We start from the raw sequence: 21991 nt of genomic DNA, 5'->3' as shown, positions 1-21991 counted from the left end.
TGTGGGGCAGCCTGTTTAGCTGATGTTTTCCGAGTTTCTGATACACACCTAGAATGTATTATGGGGCAGATGATTAAAAACATAAGATACCAGAGCAATTCAACAGTATCTTACATCCTAAAAGAGTAGGGGACATTTCAGGTGCCTTAATTAAAAAAAAAAAAAACCTGCAGATATAAGGAATGCCATATTATCCATTATTCTTTAGATAATATCATAACTCAAATCTTAATCAGCAACCTTTCAGAAGATGCAAAATAGTTGAATATCGTTTTTCTTTGGGAATAGGAGGGAAGGGAGAAACAGGAGGGATTATAAATTACAACCATGAGTTAGCAAGGGACAACCAGAAAGATACTTGACTTGTTCAAAAATGTCCCCACCCACAGTCTACCAATTAGAGTTTCTGCTCAATTCCTCTTTTAATAGGAAACTACTCTTTTGTAGAATTAGGCCCAAGAGTCATTCATGCCTTATGATTGATTTATTCAACAGAAATTCTATTCTTACTAATACTTATTAAGTAGACATCAGTTCAAGCAATAAGCAATGGAAATTTTTATGGGGAGAGGAGAAAGCTATCATAGGGATCATAGGATCATACATTGGAAGGGCCCTTAGAGATCAATCCTTATAGATAAGGAATTAGAGGCCCAGAAAGGTGAAATTTCTTTATATAACCATATAGGTAATAAGTGGCAGAATTAAAATATAAATCAAAGTTTCCTAACTTCAAATCCAGTACAGGAAAAGGTAATTTTGGAGCAGAGACATTCCTATGGAGAGTGGACCAGGTAGGATGTTACTAAAGAAGTTTCTGGATAGACAGGTAGAAGCCTAGAGATGGATTCCTGCAGGACAGAGGCAAAAGGACTCTAGGGCACTGGGGAGATGTCATAAGAGTATTGAAATGAGAGTATGAAGATAACAAAGAAAAAATCAGCTGCTATGCAATTTTGTCTTAGATTAGAAAGTCTTGACAAATAACTGAAAATCACAGTGAGATAGATTACAGAGGAATGTCTTTGCTTGATCCCCTGAACAGCCTTAGTTAGGGAAACATTGCTAATTAGCTACTAATTTGAATCCTCCAGAGTTCAAGTACAATTTCTCTGAATTTGTTGAAGGGTATTATTCTTGTACTGTATTGTATTTCTTGGCAGTACATGAAGAGTTTCTCCTCAACCCCTCTTCTAGGAAGCTTATGGAAAAGAAAATGGTTGAAAAATAAAAAGAATTATGCTGTTTGGTGAGGGTGATAGAGGGTGGAGGGAAGGTTTCCTGAGCCCTCCAGCTAACCTGAGTTCTCCAAAGTTCTAAGGTTCTCAAGTTTAATTTTTTCTCAATGTGTCAGATTCTTATTCTTTACTGTGCAGGATAGAATCCAAGTATCATTTCTGGTTCAAAAACTTTATGGGGAGAAGATAAACCCTCTGTTGATAAATCAACAAATAAATATTTATGTATTATTTAATATGTGTAAAGCTTTGTCTATGGCTTCTAGGAGGGAAACAATTTATAAGTCAAATATTATCTGTCATACATTACCTCTTAGCATTATAACTTTAGGGGAAAACAGTGGACAATAATAGAAAATATTCACATCATACTAAATTCTTTTCAAATGGAAAACACAAATATAGCATAGTTGTGTTCCATTACAAATAGGATTTGGATATCTACTTTTTGTTTGGCTCAGCACAAAGCTGAATTTCTTACAATTTACTGCCTGTACATAAGCCTGAAGAAAGAAGAATGCAAAAGAGAAAAGAATTCAGTTCTTGACTGGTAGCCTTTGGAGTTAGACCTAATTCAAATCCTACTTCTAATAAACTAGTTGTGTGACCCTGGATAAGCCTCTCAGTGTCACAGGAACTCTGATACTATGAGTTACTCATCTACATGTGAGTTTCTTCATAGGGAGTTCACTATGCCAATGAAATCACAGGTTGTGAACAACAAGATAGATAAATGATGGTTACACTAACAAAAATTCATGAGAAAGAACTTCAATTGCTCAGAGGTCCACTGATGAAACAGAAGATTGGGAGTGGGATGAAATGAACATGTAAAAGAAATTGAAAAGCATTTTTAAAATGTAGGCTACACATTGTGTGATCATACAGCTTCTAATCTTTAGGAGTTTCAGTGAAAGGTTCTAATAACTCCATGTAGCCCACATTTTGGGGGAACTAGAAATAAAAAGATTTTGTTGTTTGTTTTCATTTAAAAAAAGATCTCCTTTTGCGAATCATGATAAGTGGAATAGAAATATGTATGGTGATGGGGAGGGGCACTAGAAAGGGGTAATATTAGTCATCTGATGAAGAATTTGAACTCATTCTTCTAGTATAAAATGAAAACAAGATTTCCTATCTGTAAGATGACTATGAGCTCTGAAGGGAATGACTGTTTTTGCCCTTTGTTTATCTCCTAATACATCTTTGACATTTGGCTATAATTATTAGTAACAATGATAATAATAGAGGAATATGATATAGTGGATCAGGTGTTGGGCTTGGAATCAGGAAGGTCTGAATTCAGATCCTTCCTGGATTCACACCTCAAGGTCCCTTCCTATTGTAAATCTATGTTTTTTGTGTGTGTGTGTGTTTTTTTTTTAGGATGGACCTGATTTGATTGCATAATAGTCCGAAGGACAGAGGTAAATATTAAAGAACAATAGAGCTAGTTGTAGTGGTACTTCAGTAGTTGCTACAAAGAAGGCTAAGGTTGGTGAATCTCCTTGAGCTCAGGAGTTCTCAGTTGCATTGTCTAAAATTTCAGGGGTCCTCAAACTATGGGCGGTGGGCCAGATGCAGCAGCTGAGGACGTTTATCCCTCTCACCCAGGGCTATGAAGTTTCTTTATTTAAAGGCCCACAAAACAAAGTTTTTGTTTATACTGTAGTCTGGCCTTCCAACAGTCTGAGGGACAGTGAACTAGCCCCCTATTTAAAAAGTTTGAGGACCCCTGAAATATCATGGAGGGCCACTAAGTTGCCTAGGTAGGTACAATCAACCCAAGTTGGAAATGGAGCATGTGAAAACTCCCATGATGATCAGAAAGGAAAAGAGTGGTTTGTGAACAGCTCCTGAATAAGCAGCCTCAGCAAAAGAAGGAGAAAAATTATTTCCTTTCTTTCTTTCTTTCCTTTCTATATTCCTTCCTTCTTTCTTTCCTCCCTCTCTCCCTCTTTCCTCCCTTCTTTGTTTCTTTCTTTTTTTGTGTGTGTGAGGCAGTCGTAGTTAAGTGACTTGCCCAGTATTACATAATTGACTAAATCTTTTTAAAAATATGTATTTCCAGGTACACTAGTACATCTGGTATGAAGGCTTACTGAGCCCTTTTCAGGACTGCTCATCCAGCTTTGGAATCTAATTCCTAACTCTCACCTATGCCACCAAGAAGCTCTAACACACAATAACCACACCCGTTAAAACTTCTAGGCAGACAGGCTAAACCAGGTTAGGGATAACCAACAGGCCTCAAACCCACAGATGACTTAGAGGGATGTCCACTATATACAAGTGAAAACTTCCTCCAATGGAATGGGCAGAAGAGAACAATTCGAAAGGCCACGAAGTGGGCGAAAGTTGGGGCTGTGGAGAGCTTAGAGCTTGGTCAAGATAGCATACATGCCAGATCTCCCAGTGCCTGGGGCATCACAGGTTGTCCCAACTTCCTCCTGCTACTGGACTTTGATTATGCTGGAAGAGAGGGCCAGGCCAATGTCTTTGTACAGCTCCCCTCATTTAAACCTAAGTAAAGCAGAAGTCAGAATATCACCTCTTGATGTCATTGGTCCTCTTCAAAATGAAGGACAAACAACAATAAAAATAGAATAATAGCCAGATGGTAACATGCCCCAGGATTGTTTCTATCTGACAATTCAGTATTTTATTTTTCCAGAGAGACAGAAACAGAGAAAAGAGAGAGAGGGACAGACAAAAATAGAAAAGAAAAATAGAAGAGACAGAGACAGAGATACAAAGGCAGATAGACAGAGACAGAGAGACAGAAAGAGAGAGAGACAGAGACAGAGACAGATAGAGACAAAGAGAGAGAGACAGAGACAGAGACAGACAGAGACAAAGAGAGAGAGACAGAGACAGAAAAAAAAAGAAATAAAGAGGAAAGAGACAGAAACAGGGACAGAAAGACAGAGATAGAAATAGAAAACTAAAAATGAAGTGACTTCTTGCAAACACTGCCATGGATGAATATATTTTCTTTTCATATTTGCCTCCTGACTCTCAACTTTCTCTACCATGCCTCTGCAGCCTCCCCATCCTCTGGATTTCTCAGATTGCCCCTGCAGCCCTTTCCTCTGATTGGTTAATTCTTCCCAGAATGTCCATTTTAAAGAAAGTCATTAATACCTACATATATACAAGAAAGAAGGGGAAAGGGGGGAAAATGCTGTCAAAATAGCTAAGTTCTCATTCCTCTCCAGGTTCCACTTTTCACTCTCAGAACTTTCTCTATCTGTGTCTGCATCCCAGTATCTCCTCCTCTCCTCTCCCAGCCCCACCAGGCTTTTATACATTATTTTTTCCATTAGAATGTAAGCTCCTTGAAAACAAGAACTGTTTCTTTTTGCTTGCATTTGTATTTCCAATACTTAATACAGTATCTGGCATATAGTAAGTGCTTAATATAAATGCTTGTTGACTTGACTTGGCTATATTCAAGTAATCTGCAGTTCAGTACTTTCTCCTTCAGACTTAAAATATCAAAATAAACCTATGAAGTCTTCCCTAAGCAAAGTGACAGAATGGTTTTTCTGTCCCATTAGACTTTTGTTTTCCCCCCATGAATAATTCAACACAAAATCATTAATTCTTAGGCTCTGTATATCCAATGATACTTTTTTCCCCTGTTGGTTTGTCATTTATTATTTACTGAATATCTGCTATGAATGGGATGATATAGCATATAATGTCTAATCCCTGTCCCCAACTGGTTCATAACAGCCACAAACATGTAGAGCTACATAACAATGAATAAGATAAAATAGAAGTTAATAATTCAACTGAGAAGAGCCCGATTTTTGCCAAATAAATATGTTCATTAACAAATATACAGTAAGTCTTTATCAGGAACAGTTGGGCTCAAATTCTGATTTTGGTAGCTATATAGCTCTAGACAATCCCCTAACTTTTTTGAGCCTAAGTTTTCCCATCTCTAAAATGAAGATAATTATACCTATTCCCTTATGTCATAGGGTTGTGGTAAGTTTCAAGTAAGATTAGGGAGGGAGAGAACACTGTGAACTGTAGTAGTTAGAAAATACTTTCCTGGAGAAGAATGAGTCTTGAAAGACACAGTGGGGGAAAAGTTTGAAAGATAGAAATGTATATGATCTCTTCTAGGATAGTGAGTAGAATGGTATGACTAGAGCAGAGAATAATAGAAGAGTGAAAAATAAAGTTGGAAAAATATGTTAGAAACAGGCTGCAGAATCTTAGAAGCTAAACTGAAGAATTTGAACTTTATCCCCATAGGAAATGGGGAACTGGTCTCAGAGTCAGTAAGACTTGGTTCTGAGTTCAGCCTCTGATACATAAAATCTCCGTCTTCCAAGTAATTTTCTAAGACTGTAAGTTACAGATGAGTTCTTGATCTGTTTAAATCAATGACAGGAATTTTCACACCAGGAATTTCTCATACAAATAAAATCACATGTCCAGTTGAATTAATAGAGAGTTCTTGAAGGATTTTTGGCAAGGGAATGACGTAATAAAACCAATATTTTAAGAACTGACAGTGGTAAACAGGACATATTAATTGGGCAGAGACTGAAAGCACAGTGGTCAATTAGGAAACCATTGTTATTATGAGGATCTGGATAAAGATGGTGGTAGTGGCAATGAAAAAGATGGCAGGAATTTGGGAGATATTTCAAAAGAAAATTTTTACAGGATTTGGTCATTAATTGTATATCATGATTGGCTATTGCCGCATATCATTTTTTGGGGGGGAGGCAATTAGCTAAATGACTTGCTCAAAGTCACACAAATAACAAATGTCCAAAGTCAGGTTTTAAGTCTTCCAGACTCCAGGGCTAATGCTCTATCCATTGTATCACTTAGATACCCCTATTGCATATCATATAACAAATAGATTTACAACTAGAAGAGTCCACCTGTTAGAACTTAAAACTTTACAAATGAAGAAATTGAGACCTTGAGAGGTTAGGTAACTTGCTCAATTTCATATAAATAGTCAATTCAGGGTAGGGATTTTAACCTAGTTAAATTTATTTAACCTAGTTAACCTAGTTAAAGAGGGAAAATTTAAAAATAACATTAAGTTTTCAAGTATGTGTGATGGAGAAAATGATAGAATTATTGATAAGCATACGTAAATCATAAAAAGGATTTGTTTGGGGAGGGAAATGATAACAATCATAGGATGTTAGAGCCAAAGATGAGAAAACTGAGGCCCAAGAGAAGGGGGCTTGAACTTGAGTTCTAAGGGTTTTTTCCAATTCATTAATTACTCAACACGTGTTTATTTTTTTTTAATATTTTATTTTATAGTTATACATGTAAATCCATTTTTTATGTATCTCCATATGTCATGTTGGGAGAGAAAAATCAGGACAAAAGGGGTAAAAACAAGAGAAAGAAAAAAAAAAACAGACAAAAAAAAAAGTGAAAACTAATGTGCTTTATTCAGTCTCCATAGTTCTTCTTCTGGATGCAGATGACATTTTCCATCCAAAGTTTAATGGAATTTCCTTGCATCACTGAATTGCTGAGAAGAGCTAAATCTATCATAGCTGATCATCACATATTCCCCAATTGATGGGCATCCATTCATTTTCCAATTCTTTGCCATCACAAAAAGAACTTCTATAGACATTTTTGCACATACAGGTCCCTTTCCCTTCTTTAAGATCTCTTTGGGATATAGACCCAGTAATAGCAGTGCTGGACCAAAGGTATGTACAGTTTGATAGTCCTTTGGGCATAGTTCTAAATTTCTCTCCAGATAAACAAGCATTTATTAAGCCCCTCCTACATACCAGGTAATATATTAGACACTGGGCATAAAAAAAATTAAAATGAAGCAGTCCCTGCTCTCAAGGAAATTACATTCTAAAAAGTAAAACATGTACACCTATAAGTATTCACAAAATAAAGACAAGGTAATTTTGAGGAGTTACCATCAGCTGGGTGAATTAGGAAATCCTCCATATGAGCTTGAAATGAACTTTAAAAGTAAGTCGGGATTCTAACAGGTTAAGAGGGAATCCATTCCAGTTATGGGGGACAGCACAGTGCAAAAAGAAAAATAAAATGAACCAGCTAATTCTGAGAACTGGGAAATAGAATTCAGGTCTTCCTAATTCTGATGTTTTCACTGCACCAACCTTTACCATAATGCTTGGAAAATTTATTGAGTCATTTCAGTCCCGTTCAACTCTTTGTGACCCCGTCTGTAGTTTTCTTGACAAGGACACTGGAATAATTTACTATTTCCTTCTCTTGTTCATTTTACAGATGAGGAAACTGAGGCAAATAGGGTTAACACAACCCAGGGTCACACAGCTAGTAAGTATCTGAGGCTGGATTTGAACTCATTAAGATGAATGGTCTTGTTTCCAAGCCCAGTACTCATCTAGCTGTCTGCTTAGGATATACGAGGTGCCTTAAAAATGCTTGTCAACTTGACTGAACTAAATTTGGTTTTGGATATTTGGTGATAGTGGGACATCCAATAAGAAGCTATAAGCATTTTTTCTTTTTATTTTTTTCTTCTTAAGTTTTTATTGATATTTTCTGCTTCTTAGATTACCATAGTTATATCCCACATGTCTCCCTGTCTTGGAGATACCTTCTCATTTCTCTTCACGAGATATTTGAGCTTTATAATTTTGTTACATTACCTTTTTATGTGTAGTTCTTCTTTTCATTTAAATTGTTATAGTCATTGTATAGATAGTTTATCTGGTTCTGTTTACTTCACTTTACATGTTGCATCATTTCAAATACATCTTTCCATGCTTTACATTCATCAAACACATTATTTCTCACACTACTGTAATATTCCATTATATTTATGTATCACAAGGGGTATAGTTATTCTTTATTTGATGGGTATCTAATTTGCTTTCGATTTTTAGCTATCATAAGGAATGCTGTTTTTATTTTATTTGATAACACATTTGGGGTTTACATTGCAAACATTACATTGTAGGGATTTTCTTTTTACCGGTGACTTTGGGTAGATGCATCTTAGATTTCTACTCAGGTACTTTCACCGCATCTCTCTGCCTGCAGAGGGCATTATAAGTGCTCCCTCCTCTCTCCATTCCCACCCTCTTTTCAGCTGCAGAAGGATCATCGCTCCTCACCTCTCCTCCCGCAGCCGCTAAGGAGGTGGGCGGGGGCTCCAGGAGAGACCGAATTGCTCCTCCATTCGCTTCCTAAACCATCAATCCCGAGATTTCGCTCCCGCCTACGTCACATGACGCAGCCCATCATGGCGGCGGTGGTGCTGGCGGCGGCGTTGCTGCTGCTGGAGCTCCGATCTCCGGACAGCGACTACTGAAAGGCAGACGGCAGCGGCGGAGGCGGTAGGAACCGCAACCGCAATATAGACCGACAGACACTACTACACGGGAGGGAAAGATGCTGTTTCCGGGGCTGGAGCGGCGAGGGCGGACTAGGAGCCGGGCCGGGATTTGGGAGCAGCGATTTGTCTTCAGGAGCCGGCGCGGGCGCCGCTGAGGCAGCCGAGGGAGGGGGGCAAGGGAGAGCGAAAAGGAGGGAACGACCGGGGGGTCTGCACGCAGAGCGACCCACAGGCCCAGGGAGCCGGGAACCAAAGCCGGCCGTAGAGACTTCGCCCGCCGCCGCTGCCGCTGCAGTCTCCACTTGCTGCGCGGGGGAGATGCCGGGGCCGCTGGGCGCCCTCCGGCTGCCGCCTCCTCGGCCGCTGCCCCAGCTACTGCTGCTGCTACTCTTGCTCCTGCTGCCGCTGCCGGGCGTCCGGGCCGCGCCACTTCCGCAAACAGGTGCAGGTGAGAGATGGGGACATCGAGGTGGGGTTCTCGAGGGGGCCGATGTGGCTGGGACCATACAGGGAGGCGGAAAGGATGGGTGGGGAGGGGCGTTTGTCTAGGAGAAGCAAAAAAAAAAAAAAAAAAGGCAATTGGCTTTATAGAGCGAGTTGGAAATTAGGGTGCCACTTCCGAGATTTTGTTGAGGTAAAAAGCAGAGACGAGCTGGAACCAATCCAACATCTCCGGGGGTTGCAGGGAAGGAGGATGGGAAAAGCTTGAGCCACAGGAGAGGGGGCAACTACTGAGGGGAGAGAGAGAGATCTCCAAGAAATGAACCTTTGGTTTGGGGTGTATTTGTTTCGGGGAGACTTAGGAGCTTCGCTGACTTGGTGAGAGAAGGGAAGTTAGGTTAGGAAGATAAAAAGGATATGGCGAAAGGAGAACTAAGCCAGTCTTCTCCCCACTGTTGCTCTCTGTAAGCAACTGCAGTATCAGCTCTGTACCTGTTGTACGTGGGTTCAGAGCCTGCATCTCTGCAAGGCAATTTAGCTTGTGTGGGTTCGGAGCCTTCATCTGTGTACGGCATTTGAGCTTCCCTTTTCCACTGTCATCTTCCTGCGTGCTGTGGGATTCTAAATTCTTGTAGCAGGAACAATTTCCTAAATCATTTTTATACTGCATTGTACGTGATTAAGGGTAGTGTTAGTTCTGTAGCTTCTTGAAATTTAATTGTTTTCAATATAAATACAAGCGTTTAGGCTTTTCTTTTGTCTTTTTATTTCCAACAAAATGAATCCATGAAGATGATAGTTTTGAACCTCCATCTGTAAATTATTTTTGTTGAAGTCATGTGATCAGGGTAAGCTGCTTTGTATAGTTATTAGGAATCTGGTCTAAAGATAATTTATTTTCTTAGCAATGACTTTTTTTTTTTCCTTCTTCCTTTTCCTCCATAATCTGCGTTTGTCACCCCCCCAAAAAAAAAATCAGTATTTTGCATTTAGGCCCCCATCTTTTTTTTTTTTTTTTTCCTTAACAAATCTACACTAATTTGCCATTGCTTCTTGTCGGAAACAGGAGAGACCAATGTTAACTATTTAGGGAAATTCTTGTACTTTATCTTTATCAAGGGTCAAATTCTTCGAAGGAGAAAAACTGGAAAGTGAGAAATCTTTGTAGAATTATTATCATTTATTTATCATATTGAAGATGAATTTGTATATGTGTATACACACAGAGACATATATACTCAAGAAACTTAGGAGAAAAATTCACATTATTTTGAATATCATTGAATTTGACTCAACCAGATACTAAAGAACCTTTTAACTGAGTCTTTTTTAATCAACAGGGTAATGTAATTTGTGCTAATTATAAAAATGGAGTTTGGACTTGTGGTTTAATTAGTATGGGAAAGTTGTCAGATGAGGAGATTCTTCTATCAACAATATGTCAATATATATTAATGTTATATATCAATATTTTTGCAATTGAAGAATTACCAAGAACAGTGGTTCTTAAAGTGTGGTCCACAGAATTCTGGGAGCCTCAAATCCTTTCAGGGGATATCTCCAACTTCAAAATTAGTTTTTATTTCTAAATGATAAATTTCTATAAATATAATCCACATTTAAAAAACTCTTTGAACAGATAGATCATCAATAATTTTTAATAGTATAAAGGGATATTGGGAACAAAAGTTTGAGAGCTGATGGCCTAAGAGCACTGAGAGTTAAAGAGACTTGCCCAGGAGACACAGACAGTAATTGTCTTAGAAAGAATTTGAATCCAACTCTTCCTGGCTCGAAGGCCAGCTATCTATCCATTACACTTTATCTTCCTAGAACAATTATCTTGTAAGATAAAACCTTTTTTTTTTCTCATCTAGTAGATAAAAACTACTGCAGATTAATACAACATCCTCCAAGCCTGAAAAGAAAATGAAAAAAGTACACATAAAAAAGTAATTTGAAGTCATTTCAACAAATATTTAAGTTTTTGCTATATGCAAGGTACCATAATGGACTAGAGATAATTTTTTTTTTTTAAATAGCAGTCAACCTACAAGCATCTTCTCAATTCTCAGGATTTTGGGGATCTTGTTTTTTAAAGCCTTAAAACAAATCTTCTGAAATAACAAAAATGATGTTTATTCGTGAATGCTAAATGTCAGCCCTTTAAAAGACTTGGGAATTCAAAAGGATGCTTACATATAAAACTTAAAATGAAACATCAGCTTTTCCCTGAATATGATAAAACAAAGCAACTACTAAGGTTCTAGATTCTTATACTAAAAATTAAGCAATAAATTTAAATATTGAATATATATTTGTAGCTTATTAATATTGATGTCAACTTTTGTAAAAATAAAGTTTTCTCAGTAGATGTTCATCTTGTGACATATTGAATTTTATCTTGATTAAAGGGTTTCAATAGATGAGTGATAAATTTAAATGACAAGTTGTCTAGATAAAATTCTGAGGAAATGACAGACTCAAAATGTAAATTATATTGTCTTATGTAGCTTCCACAGACTAGATATTAGAGTATAAAGATCCTAAATAAATGTTTGTTGGATTGGACTGATAATTGAGATGATTCAAAACTGAATCAGTTAGGCCAAGAAGAAGAATTTGAAGAAAACTTTGTACTAGTCCTGACAAGTATATTTTTTTATTTCTCACTAGGTAAGGCAGACTAACCAATGAATTTGTACACTTAATAAGAGCCATTAAACCTTGTAAACAGTGATAAATGCCATCTTTTTTATTATGTAGGTCAATCAGCAAACATTCATTCCCTACTATGTGTCAGTCAGAACCTAGTCAGTGGTGCTAGGTTCTGGCATTACAAAAACAAAAATGAAAATTTTTTTACTCAAGGATATGATAAGGAGATAACATGAAGAGATAATGTGTGCAAATATTTACCCAATAAACATAGGGTAATTTGAGGGGAAGTCAGCCTCCAGGGGTGGAGGAAGAACTGGGAGAGGCTTCATCTAAGTGGTGAGCTTGGTCTAATCTTTGAAGGAAATTAGGATTCTAAGGAGAAGGAGTACATTTTATGCATGAAAATGAAGAGGGAATCTAATTCAACTTTGTGAGGGGAACTGCCTGTTAAAAAGTCAGGGAATCATAATTCCCTGGAATTGGTAAGAACAATTATATCTTTATCTAGACTGTATACAGACTTTATTATTGCCTCTTTTCCTTTTGCTCTTCTTGAGAGATAAAAAAAAAGAGTAGCATAGGTTTTTTTTTTTTTTTAACATATATAGTAATTATTAGAACTATTAGGTTATCATCTAGGCTAGGTAAAACTTCTCATTATTTACTTTTATCATTTGTTATTACCCCTTTATGTAAAAAAAGATGTGGTACAGAAGTCATTTGAAACAAGTAAAAAAAATCAAGTTTTAGAATTTGCTTTGAATTTTAAGTTATCTTCAACTATCCCCCTTTGTAAATGACAGAATAAGTGTGGATAAGTGAAAATCATAGCTTGATTTTATCTGATTTTTTTAAAAAGCTATAATGTTTCTGTATGGTTGTAATAAATATGTGGGTTGGGCCTGAAGGACTATGCTTCATAAACCTCTTTCTTGGTTCTCCTTTTAGTTCTCCCTTGTAGTCTCCCCTCCTGCTAATCCTTATTTCTGGCAGATTCAGCATTTTCAAGCAATCTCACCCCCAGGGTCTTTAGGAAAAAAGTTTAAAAAAAAAAAAAAAGAAGAAGAAGTAGAAGAGTCGTTCTTTTCATGACAATTGTAAAGTTAAGATTTTGTGGGTTTTTTTTTTTTTTCTGGACCTCAGTTTTCATTAGACTTACCTTCTCTTAGAAAGTATTTCTCTGCAAATGCAGATTTCTTTTCTCTACAAATGCGGATTTCTTTTCTCTACAAATGTGGATTTCTTTTTTACATCTGTACAATTCTCAGGCCTCTTTTAAAGTAGAAAGGCTTTAAATTGTTTTGAAAATTGAGTACTTTCTTATTTGGGAGTCCTATATTTTCCTATATAATTTCCTCCTATAAGTACATAGTATCTTAGTGATATTAGGGCAGTAGTTAGGCAAGGAAACCTACTTCTATTGTTCTGTGGGATATTAGGTCACAGAGTACAGAAGAAGCTTTCAGCAGTTGTAGATAAAAGACTATACTGAAGTTTCAGTGAAGCCATTGGGAATCAGCTGCTGATTAAACTTGAGTGTGTGAAACTGGGACTCTAGAGTTAGACTTAACAGACTTGTAACTTGCAGAATGCTTTTAAATTAAGGGGAGAGTTTAGTGAAATGCAAGTTTAGACATTGATTTTAATAGCTTCAAATTATTTCTATCACAATTTCTATGGAAATGAGTTTTTTCATCTTGTTAGTGATAGTCTTTGTATGATTTAGTTGTAGTGACTACTATAACTACTTTTAGTATAATGGATAAGAAAATATCTTATAGAAAGCTCAGTTCAGATATTTTATAATTCATCCACATATATACATCAAACCCTTAAGTTTTGCCATATTGCTAATGTTGAGTATCCAATTTTTTTTTTTGTTTTGTTTTTTTAAATTAAAAGTCCTTAGATCATCAGAGTTTTATGAATAGTGTAACAGGTAGTTGTTGTGAAGGGCATTGCGAGTAAATGAAAAAAAGAAGTAAATTTTCTCTGGATTATATTCAGAATTCTGAAACAGTTGGTAATAAATCTTCAAAATAAGGCTGTAAAAATTTAGTTATCCAAGAAAATGCATATAGTCCGTATTCTGTTTCAAAATCAGTGAGAAGAGAATGTTTATGAAGGAAGACTTGTGCTGAAATCTGGCCTTAGACACTTGCTAGCTTCAGGACCTGGGCAAGTCACTTAAAAGTTTGCTTCAATTTCCTTATCTGTAAAAAGGAGACAATAATAGTACTAATTTCAGAAGGTTGTTGTAAGGATCAAATAAAATATTTGTACAGCAGAATACCTAGCACATAGTGGATATTATATAAATGCTAATTGGTAAGGGTGGTATTTATAAATTCCCATCTATCTAGTTCTTGTTAATAATACTCAAATGTATGTTTTCAAAGAAGAAAACGCCTTATTTCAGCTAAGAGAATCACTTCTAGAAAGGTACCAGGGAAGATTTAGAATTTTTTGCCTTATTAAATTTTGATTACACAGAAAACTTTCTATAATGTGTTGACAAAAGAAGATCATTCATGTCTAGCATACAGATATTCTGGAGTAATTTTCAAAATAATTTTGGGCGTTAATTTAAAGCAGAGTAAGAAGTTATTTAAGCTTTTGAGGAGGGATTGTATAAATTCATGTTGTTTTATGGAATATTTTTGAGGGATAAGTTTCAGTTACAGTAGCTCTTATAAGCAAAAAGATATATAAAATGAATAAAATTCTATGTAAGTTGAGTGGATTAAAGGACAATTACACTATATTTTTAGAATAAAGCATCTCTGGAAGCTGAATAGTTAAATGAACATTGAGAAGAGATGTTATCTGTGGGAAGAGAATAAAGAAATTCAAACTCTTAAAGTTAGTGTGATTTCCACATGGGGAATGGTTGCTATTGACTTTTAGTTTTTTATGACCATACTTCCTAGCTGTCTCCATATCTGTTTTTTATACAACTTGGCTGAATATCTCATTCATGAGGGGGGAAACTATTAAATCGGGAAAGTTAGACAAAAATCCATGTTTTGAAATGTCCAAACTGCAAATTATAAAACACTGCTTATGAATTCCATTGTTAACCTGTCCTTGAACCTTTTTTGGTGACACTCTAAAAGCAAGCTAAGAAAATATGATGAATCAGGTATATTGAATAATTAGATAACATTTTAAAATTGCCGTCAATGACTAATTTGGAATCATGCCTCGGCATTGCAGTTGTAGCCATACCAACAGGCACATTGGTGACACAACTTTAATGGTTTAGACAGTGGTGGAGAAAGATTCTATTTTTCATTCAGAATTAATAGTTGATCTTAAAAACATGGAAGAAATGAAGACTATTATCATGCAGCCTAGATACCTAAAACCATAACATGGCAGATATTCTCTCTCTCGGTTCCCATTTGTGTTATCTTTTCCCACGGCTGCATCATTTGCAGCAGTCTAGCCATTAGTAATCTTTCTGTATTCCCTATCCAGAGTCTCTTTCCCTTTTCAATTTAACTTATATGTTGCTCCCAGATTAATTTACCTAAAATTCGATTCTTTACATTTGATCTTCTTTGCTCTAAAAACTTCAGTGACTTCCCATTGCCTACAGAACAAAATGTAAAAGCTTTAACCTAGCATTCAGGGTTTATTTATACCCTGAATCCCCGCTAAGGTATCCGACTCATTTCATACCAATTTCCTACTATAGTGGATCTCAAACTTTTTGATCTCAGGATCCCCCAAAGAGTTTTTGTTTGTGGCTTATACTATTGACATTTACCATGTTGGAAATGAAAATTTCTTCATGCTATTAGGAAAATAGTTTTGACCTTATAGAACTTCAAAAAGTTGTTTAGGGATTTCTGTGGATCACACTTTGAGAATCGCTGTCCTACAGTAGTCCTTCACTCTCACTAAATCAGACAACTCATTTTTTGCAAATCAGATTCATCAGACATAGTCTTATCTCATGGAATAGTCTCTATCTTTAAATCACTCCACTTGTACTAACCCTCAGTGATCTGTGGTACTTGGATCTACTCTAGTATTTCTCTTTCCATTCCATTCCTTAGATATTTAGTTTGTGTTGCCTTAAACTATTATATTTGTGCATTTGTTGTATGCATGCTTTTTCTTTTGCTATACTTCAAGACCCTTGATATTAGGGACCATATTGTCTACAAATTTTTATTTATTGTCAAATATCCATACACTAGTTACACATTGGAAATAGACAAAAAAGGATCATTGACACAATTTGTGTCCTGCTGGGAGTTTATAGCATATGTATAGAGAAGTAAATAAATGCAAGGCAGTTTAAGGAGGGATATAGCACTGATGTCCTGGGGAAAGTAGTTTCTGGGAAGTTCAGGGAAGACTTCAAAAAAGAAGGCATTGCTAAGCCTTGAAGTGCTATCATTGAATTTAGATAATGATGACAGTAATTTCTGAGATTTGCAGAGTGGTTTGTATATACTACCTCATTTGCAGTTCATAATAAACCTATTATTAACCCCAAGTAAAAACTCAGATTTTATGGCCATTTTCCCCATGAGGATGCCAAGTGTCACAAAATTTAAGCGACTTTCCCATGGTTGCATAGTGTCAGAGCAGGTCCTTCTAATTCCAAATCTAGCACTTGGTGTACCAAAATTCTAAACAGGTAGAGATTAGGGGGAAGGATATATTACAAACACAGAGGAATCGTTTCTGTGAAGAAAGTGGAAATAATAGATTTAGGAAATAGTAAAATGGTTTTGATAGAATATAGAGTTCATAAAGAGGATATAAAGTGAAATAAGTCTCAGAAGGGAGATTGGAGCCAAACTGTAGAGGTTCTCAAATACTAAGCTGAGGATGGCTTTTGACATCTGTTCCAACTCTCTGGATGCCATGAGTTTTATTTTCTTTTATAGACAATAAGGAACCACTAAAGATTTTTTAATATAGGAATAGCATTGTCAGACCTGAGCCTTAGGAAATTAATTTTGCTAGCTGAATGATAATTGGAGAAGGGAGGATTTGGAAGCAAAGAGATCCATTAGAGAATATCACAAATGAGCAACAATGAGGGCTTAATTGAGGGTATTGACCCTATGAATTGAGAAAAGAGAATAGATGCAAGAGATATGATTGGGTTTAAATATGTGATATGTGTCAACTTTTTAAATATGGGTAATAAGGGAGAAGGAAAGGTCAAAATTACTCAAGTTAAACATAAAGTTGCTACAGAACTTGAGTTTGGGAGATACTAAGAAGTATGTATAATAAGGAATTACTTTATGAGGCAAGGAGAGACACTTTATGATTACTTTTTTTTTCTTTCTTTATTAAAGCTTTTTATTTTTCAAAACATGTGTGAACATGCTATTATGGCATAATTCATGCTATTATGAAAATAATTTTGATCTTATAGAATTCCAAAAAGTTACTTAGGGATTTCTGTGGACCAGACTTTGAGAATCACTGCCCTACAGGTATCCTTCACTCTCACTAAATCAGACAACTTATTTTTCGCAAAACAGATACATCAGGCATGGTCTTACCTCATGGAATAGTCTCTCTATCCTTAAGTCACTCCACTTGCCTTGTAAAACCTTGTGTTCCAGTTCCCCCCCCCCCTTTTACCCACCCCTTCCCCTAGATAACAAGTAGTCCAATATATGTTAAACATGGTAGAAATATATGAATACATATTTATACATATGTATTCTTGCTGCACAAGAGAAATCAAATTAAACCAGAAAAAAGTAGAATAAAAATAAAATGCAAACAAACAGTAAAAAGTGAGAATGCTATGTTGTGAAACATACTCAGTTCCCCCACAGTCCTCTCTCTGGGTGTAGACAGCTCTTTGCATCACTGAACATTTGGAACTGGCCTGAATCATCTCATTGTTGAAGAGAGCCATATCCATCAAAATTGATCATTGTATAACTTTTTATTGCCGTATACAATGATGATCTAGTTCTGCTCATTCCACTTAGCATCAGTTCATGTAAGTCTCTCCAAGCCTCTCTGAAATCGTTTCTCACAGAACAATAATATTCCATAACATTCATATACCATAATTTATTCAGCCATTCTCCAATTAATGGGCATTCATTTAGTTTCCAGTTTCTTGCCACTACAAAAAGGACTGCCACAACCATTTCTGCACATGTGGATTCTTCTTTAAGACTTTGAGATATAATCCCAGTAGAAACACTGCGGAGTCAAAGGGTATGCACAGTTTGATAACTGAGCATAGTTCCAAATTGCTCTCTAGAATGGTTGGATTTGTTCACAGTTCCACCAACAATGTATCAGTGTCCCAGTTTTCCCACATCCCTTCCAACATTCTCTTTTATCTTTTCCTGTCATCTTAGCCAATCTGAGAAGTGTGTAGTAGTATTTATGATTACTTTTTATCAATGCATATAAATGTGCAAAGAATTACCATTTTTGTTTATGTATTCACTTAACATGGTTGGTACTTTAAATAGGAAATTTAATTTAATTTTTAATTTTAATTTAATTTAATTTAATTTAATTTTTTAAATTTAATTTAATTTAAATTGAAATTTAAATAGGAAATGTCACTTCAATAGTGACATTCTTGCCATAAATGAAGACAGAAAACAAAAAGAAGTTGTAGCTAAATGGAAAATTAATGGGCTTTTGGATTTTATTGAGAGGCTTAGCTTTAACTGCCCTAATAAGACTATACTTGGATTAGTGTTCAGGGCACTATAGTTTAGTTAAACAAAGAATTTCCAGATTAGGGCAAACAAGTTGGTGAAGGGCCTTTTTCTATGAGTCTTTGTTATATGAAAGTCACTGTAAGAATTGGAGCTATTTAGCTTGGACAGCAGAAGACTGGGGAGGGGAAGAGAACAACTAGGAGCAATGGGTAAAAATCGGGAAGGGGCACATTCAGGCATGATGTCAGGAAAAACTTACTAATGATTAGATCTACACCACAATGGAATGTGTTGCCTCAGGACTTACTACCTTGCCGGTCCTTAGAAGTCTTCTAGCAGAGGCTGGATGACAGGTTCTTGTTCAGGTATGCTTTAATGGAATTCCCTTTGTATACAAGTTGGTTCTCTGATGTTTAGTTCTAAATTTTAATTTTAATTTCTTTTTTAATTTTAATTCTAAAATTCTTCAGGATTGTAAGAAGGTTCACAGGTAGTGTGAAAAGGCGAACAAAGGAGTTGATGGTTTTTGTTTTTATCTTTCTTTTTAATTTGTTTCATTTTTAATTTATGGAATAAAACATTTTGATATAGTATAATAAAAAAGATGATTGCACATAAAACTGTCATTCTAATATGTACAACTAGCTGTTTTTTTTTTTTAAACATAATAGTTATTTTGGAAAATTGCTCCTTCCCCCTCCCCTTTTTTTCTTCCTTCGTCATCCCTTGGTCTAGCAATGGCTACATAAAGAATACAATTTTATTAGACATTTGGTCACTTCATATTATAGTCTTTGTGATGAGCATTTTCAAAAAGACCACCATGAAGATAATTGTAGCTTATAATCCTAGATCATACAGTGATAGAGACAATTTATGAAGAACTCAGATCCTTTAAATTAAAACAGTGTTTAATATTTGGTGACTTGAGTGCAAAGAAAGCTATAGTGAAGAATGATGAAAACTTTTGGATAAATGTTTGGGAGTAAGAAACATAAAAGGCCAGGGAAATTCTTCCCCCCCCCCATATAAATGGGGTGCCAATGTATTACAGATATTTCCTTCAGGAGAAGAATTAAGGCATGGTGAACACCAAGTAATATCACAAGAAATGAAATGGGTAATATTTAAATGAATTTGAAAAAACTAGTTACAGATATGGAAGTCATTTCCAAATCCATTATCTTCGTACAACTAGTTAGACTATTAAATTTTTTAGAGCAAAAATCAAATCAGTACTGAGTTATTAAAAAAGAAAAATTAGAATATCTAAAATGTCATTAAACCATTCCAGCTTTTATGCAGTTGAAAATGGAATAGACAGATAAATAGACTAAAATTTATATAAAATATATATATAAAATTTATATCCTAAAGATATAACTATTTTCCTAACACATAATTCAATCATCACAATGGTGAGAACAAAAGAGCTTAAAAACTGCCTTACTCAGCAGATAATCTCTGCCAAGCAAATAAATGTGGCAGCTGAGGACAACACAAGTCTAAAAAGTCAGCTCATATGGAAAACTCTTATGATGAATTATGGTAGGCCATAAATAGTATTGTGTGAGAAGTAATGTAAGAAGAAACAATTTTATAAAAAGCTTGGCAGTATGAAACCAGTTAATCCCTGAGCATCCTGAAGACATTTAGGGATGAACCTGAAAGGATGAAACTATTTTACTATATCAAACAGACAAAAATGATAAAGATTTCCTACTTTTCAAACATTTTTAGACCATGTTACCTGCATTCTGGCCATCTTTCTCATTTTCATTCCTGCCCATGGGACCCTAGGTTCTAGATACGTTTACATTTTTTCTTGTCTACAACCTATCCTCATGAGTTTCCAAAACGTAGTGCCTTGATATCACTTCCTTCTCCATGTATTGTCTTCTCTCTTTAGAATGTACGTAGCTTGAGGGAAAGCGATTTTTCTTGCTTATATTTCTAGCCCTAGTTTTTAACACAATACCTAGCATCTAGTAAGCACTAATACATTCATTAATGTAATTCATAATAATCATTCATTCTTTTATTCATAGTCATATCATTTGTTATCTTGACAATTATTCTCCATCAATGACAATAAAGGCGTAGTTTCCAATATCCTACATAAGGAAATAGAAATGGCACTAAAGAAAACAAAGGACAACTAGACACATCCTAATTACACCTAGAGAAGGGTATATGAGGAGCATTGAAGAGCTGATCTCAATATTGCCCAAAACAGATAGTCTACCAGATATTTGGTAGAAACATACCCTAGCTATTACTGCTGCTACTATAAAAAGTAGCAGTCAGAAATACCTACTTTCCCATCTCTGAAATCTTAATGGAAATAATTTATACATATATCAGTATCATTAATATAAATATGAATGATTGAATAGAATTTTGCAAAACATTTTGTGTATCAGGCTGCATCTTTATAATCACAGAATTGAGCATTATAGAACATATGAGGAAGCACTCTGATACTTGTTGACCTAAAAAAGAATTTGGTTCAGTAAAGCATAACCTTTTCTTCAATAAGATAGCTCATGTGTTTGTTAAAATCATACAAAGTCCCTTGAAAAGACAAAACAGAGAGAAATTAATTTAACCCTCTTAATTATAAATATCAAGTGAGGAATAGTACAGGGATAAATATAATTAAGACATTGCTACTGTAAAGGAAGATGTTCGGAGCAGAGTTCACATGGAAGAGGTTTTCTGTATGGATGGTGAGGTCTTTCAAATAATTTTGGTTTTTGATCTCAAGTATGAGAATCATACAAACTTTGGAATTTGGGAAAGTCTTCTAATTAGATGCAAAATCACTCAAAGGATGTGGTCAGTTGTCAACATGGGAATACCCAAGTGAATAAAGATTATCCATTGATGAGGCTCCTTTATAAAGGCTGATGGTTAACTCAGTGGAGCTGATCCATTAGTCCATGTATCTTAAAATGACCTTGCATGAATAGTGAATTAAGTTGAAACTTTTATGGAAAAGAGAGGCTCCATTTATGCACTATTGATGGAGTTGTGAATGGCCATAAAGATTTTGGAAAGCAATTTGGAATTACACACAAAAAGCTAACAAACTGTGTACCCTTCACCCCACTATACCTCTAGGCTTATGCCTAAAAGAGGAAAAGGTTCTGATGTAAAATATGTATATGTATTTATACAAGCAGCTTATATGGAGTATTATCATTGTGTTGTAAGCAATGAGGAAAGGAAAAAAACTTAATTTTACGTAAACTAATGATGAACTGAGTTAAGCAAAAAGAACTAGAAAAATAATTTACAACTTCAATAGTATAAAAAGGAATAATTTTAATAAACTGATGAAAAATGATATGAACAGAATCATGAAAAGTTTATTCATAAAAATATTATAAAAACCAAATTTTAAGAACTGCAAGAATTATGATCAAGATAGTGAATATTCATGTAAAAATATCATTGAATTGTATGCCCACTAAAGGAGGAAATCTTACTGATTGTGTAGCAAGAATAAAAGCTAACCATAAATAGCATGTGAGCTTCATTGGTAACCTCGTATTGCCCAGATTTAGAGAAGGACCCTTGGTGGAAGATTAGTCAGATGGACAAGAATAGCACAGAGTTGAAAAGGT

At 35.5% G+C, this 21991-nt stretch overlaps 1 protein-coding gene across 1 annotated transcript in view; it reads left to right on the top strand.

Annotated features, from left to right (window-relative positions):
• The first annotated feature begins 6578 nt into the window (after window positions 1–6578).
• LMTK2 (lemur tyrosine kinase 2) overlaps window positions 6579–21991 on the top strand; it is a 104540-nt gene continuing 89127 nt past the window's right edge. Inside the window, exon 1 of the mRNA XM_052000719.1 lies at window positions 6579–9034. Coding sequence (XP_051856679.1) covers window positions 8905–9034 — 130 coding nt within the window. The 5' untranslated portion in view covers window positions 6579–8904. The remainder of the gene's footprint in view (window positions 9035–21991) is intronic.

The sequence above is a fragment of the Antechinus flavipes genome, chromosome 1, assembly GCF_016432865.1.
Source record: "Antechinus flavipes isolate AdamAnt ecotype Samford, QLD, Australia chromosome 1, AdamAnt_v2, whole genome shotgun sequence".
Taxonomy (NCBI): domain Eukaryota; kingdom Metazoa; phylum Chordata; class Mammalia; order Dasyuromorphia; family Dasyuridae; genus Antechinus; species Antechinus flavipes.
This window is presented reverse-complemented; position numbering and strand designations above follow the sequence as displayed.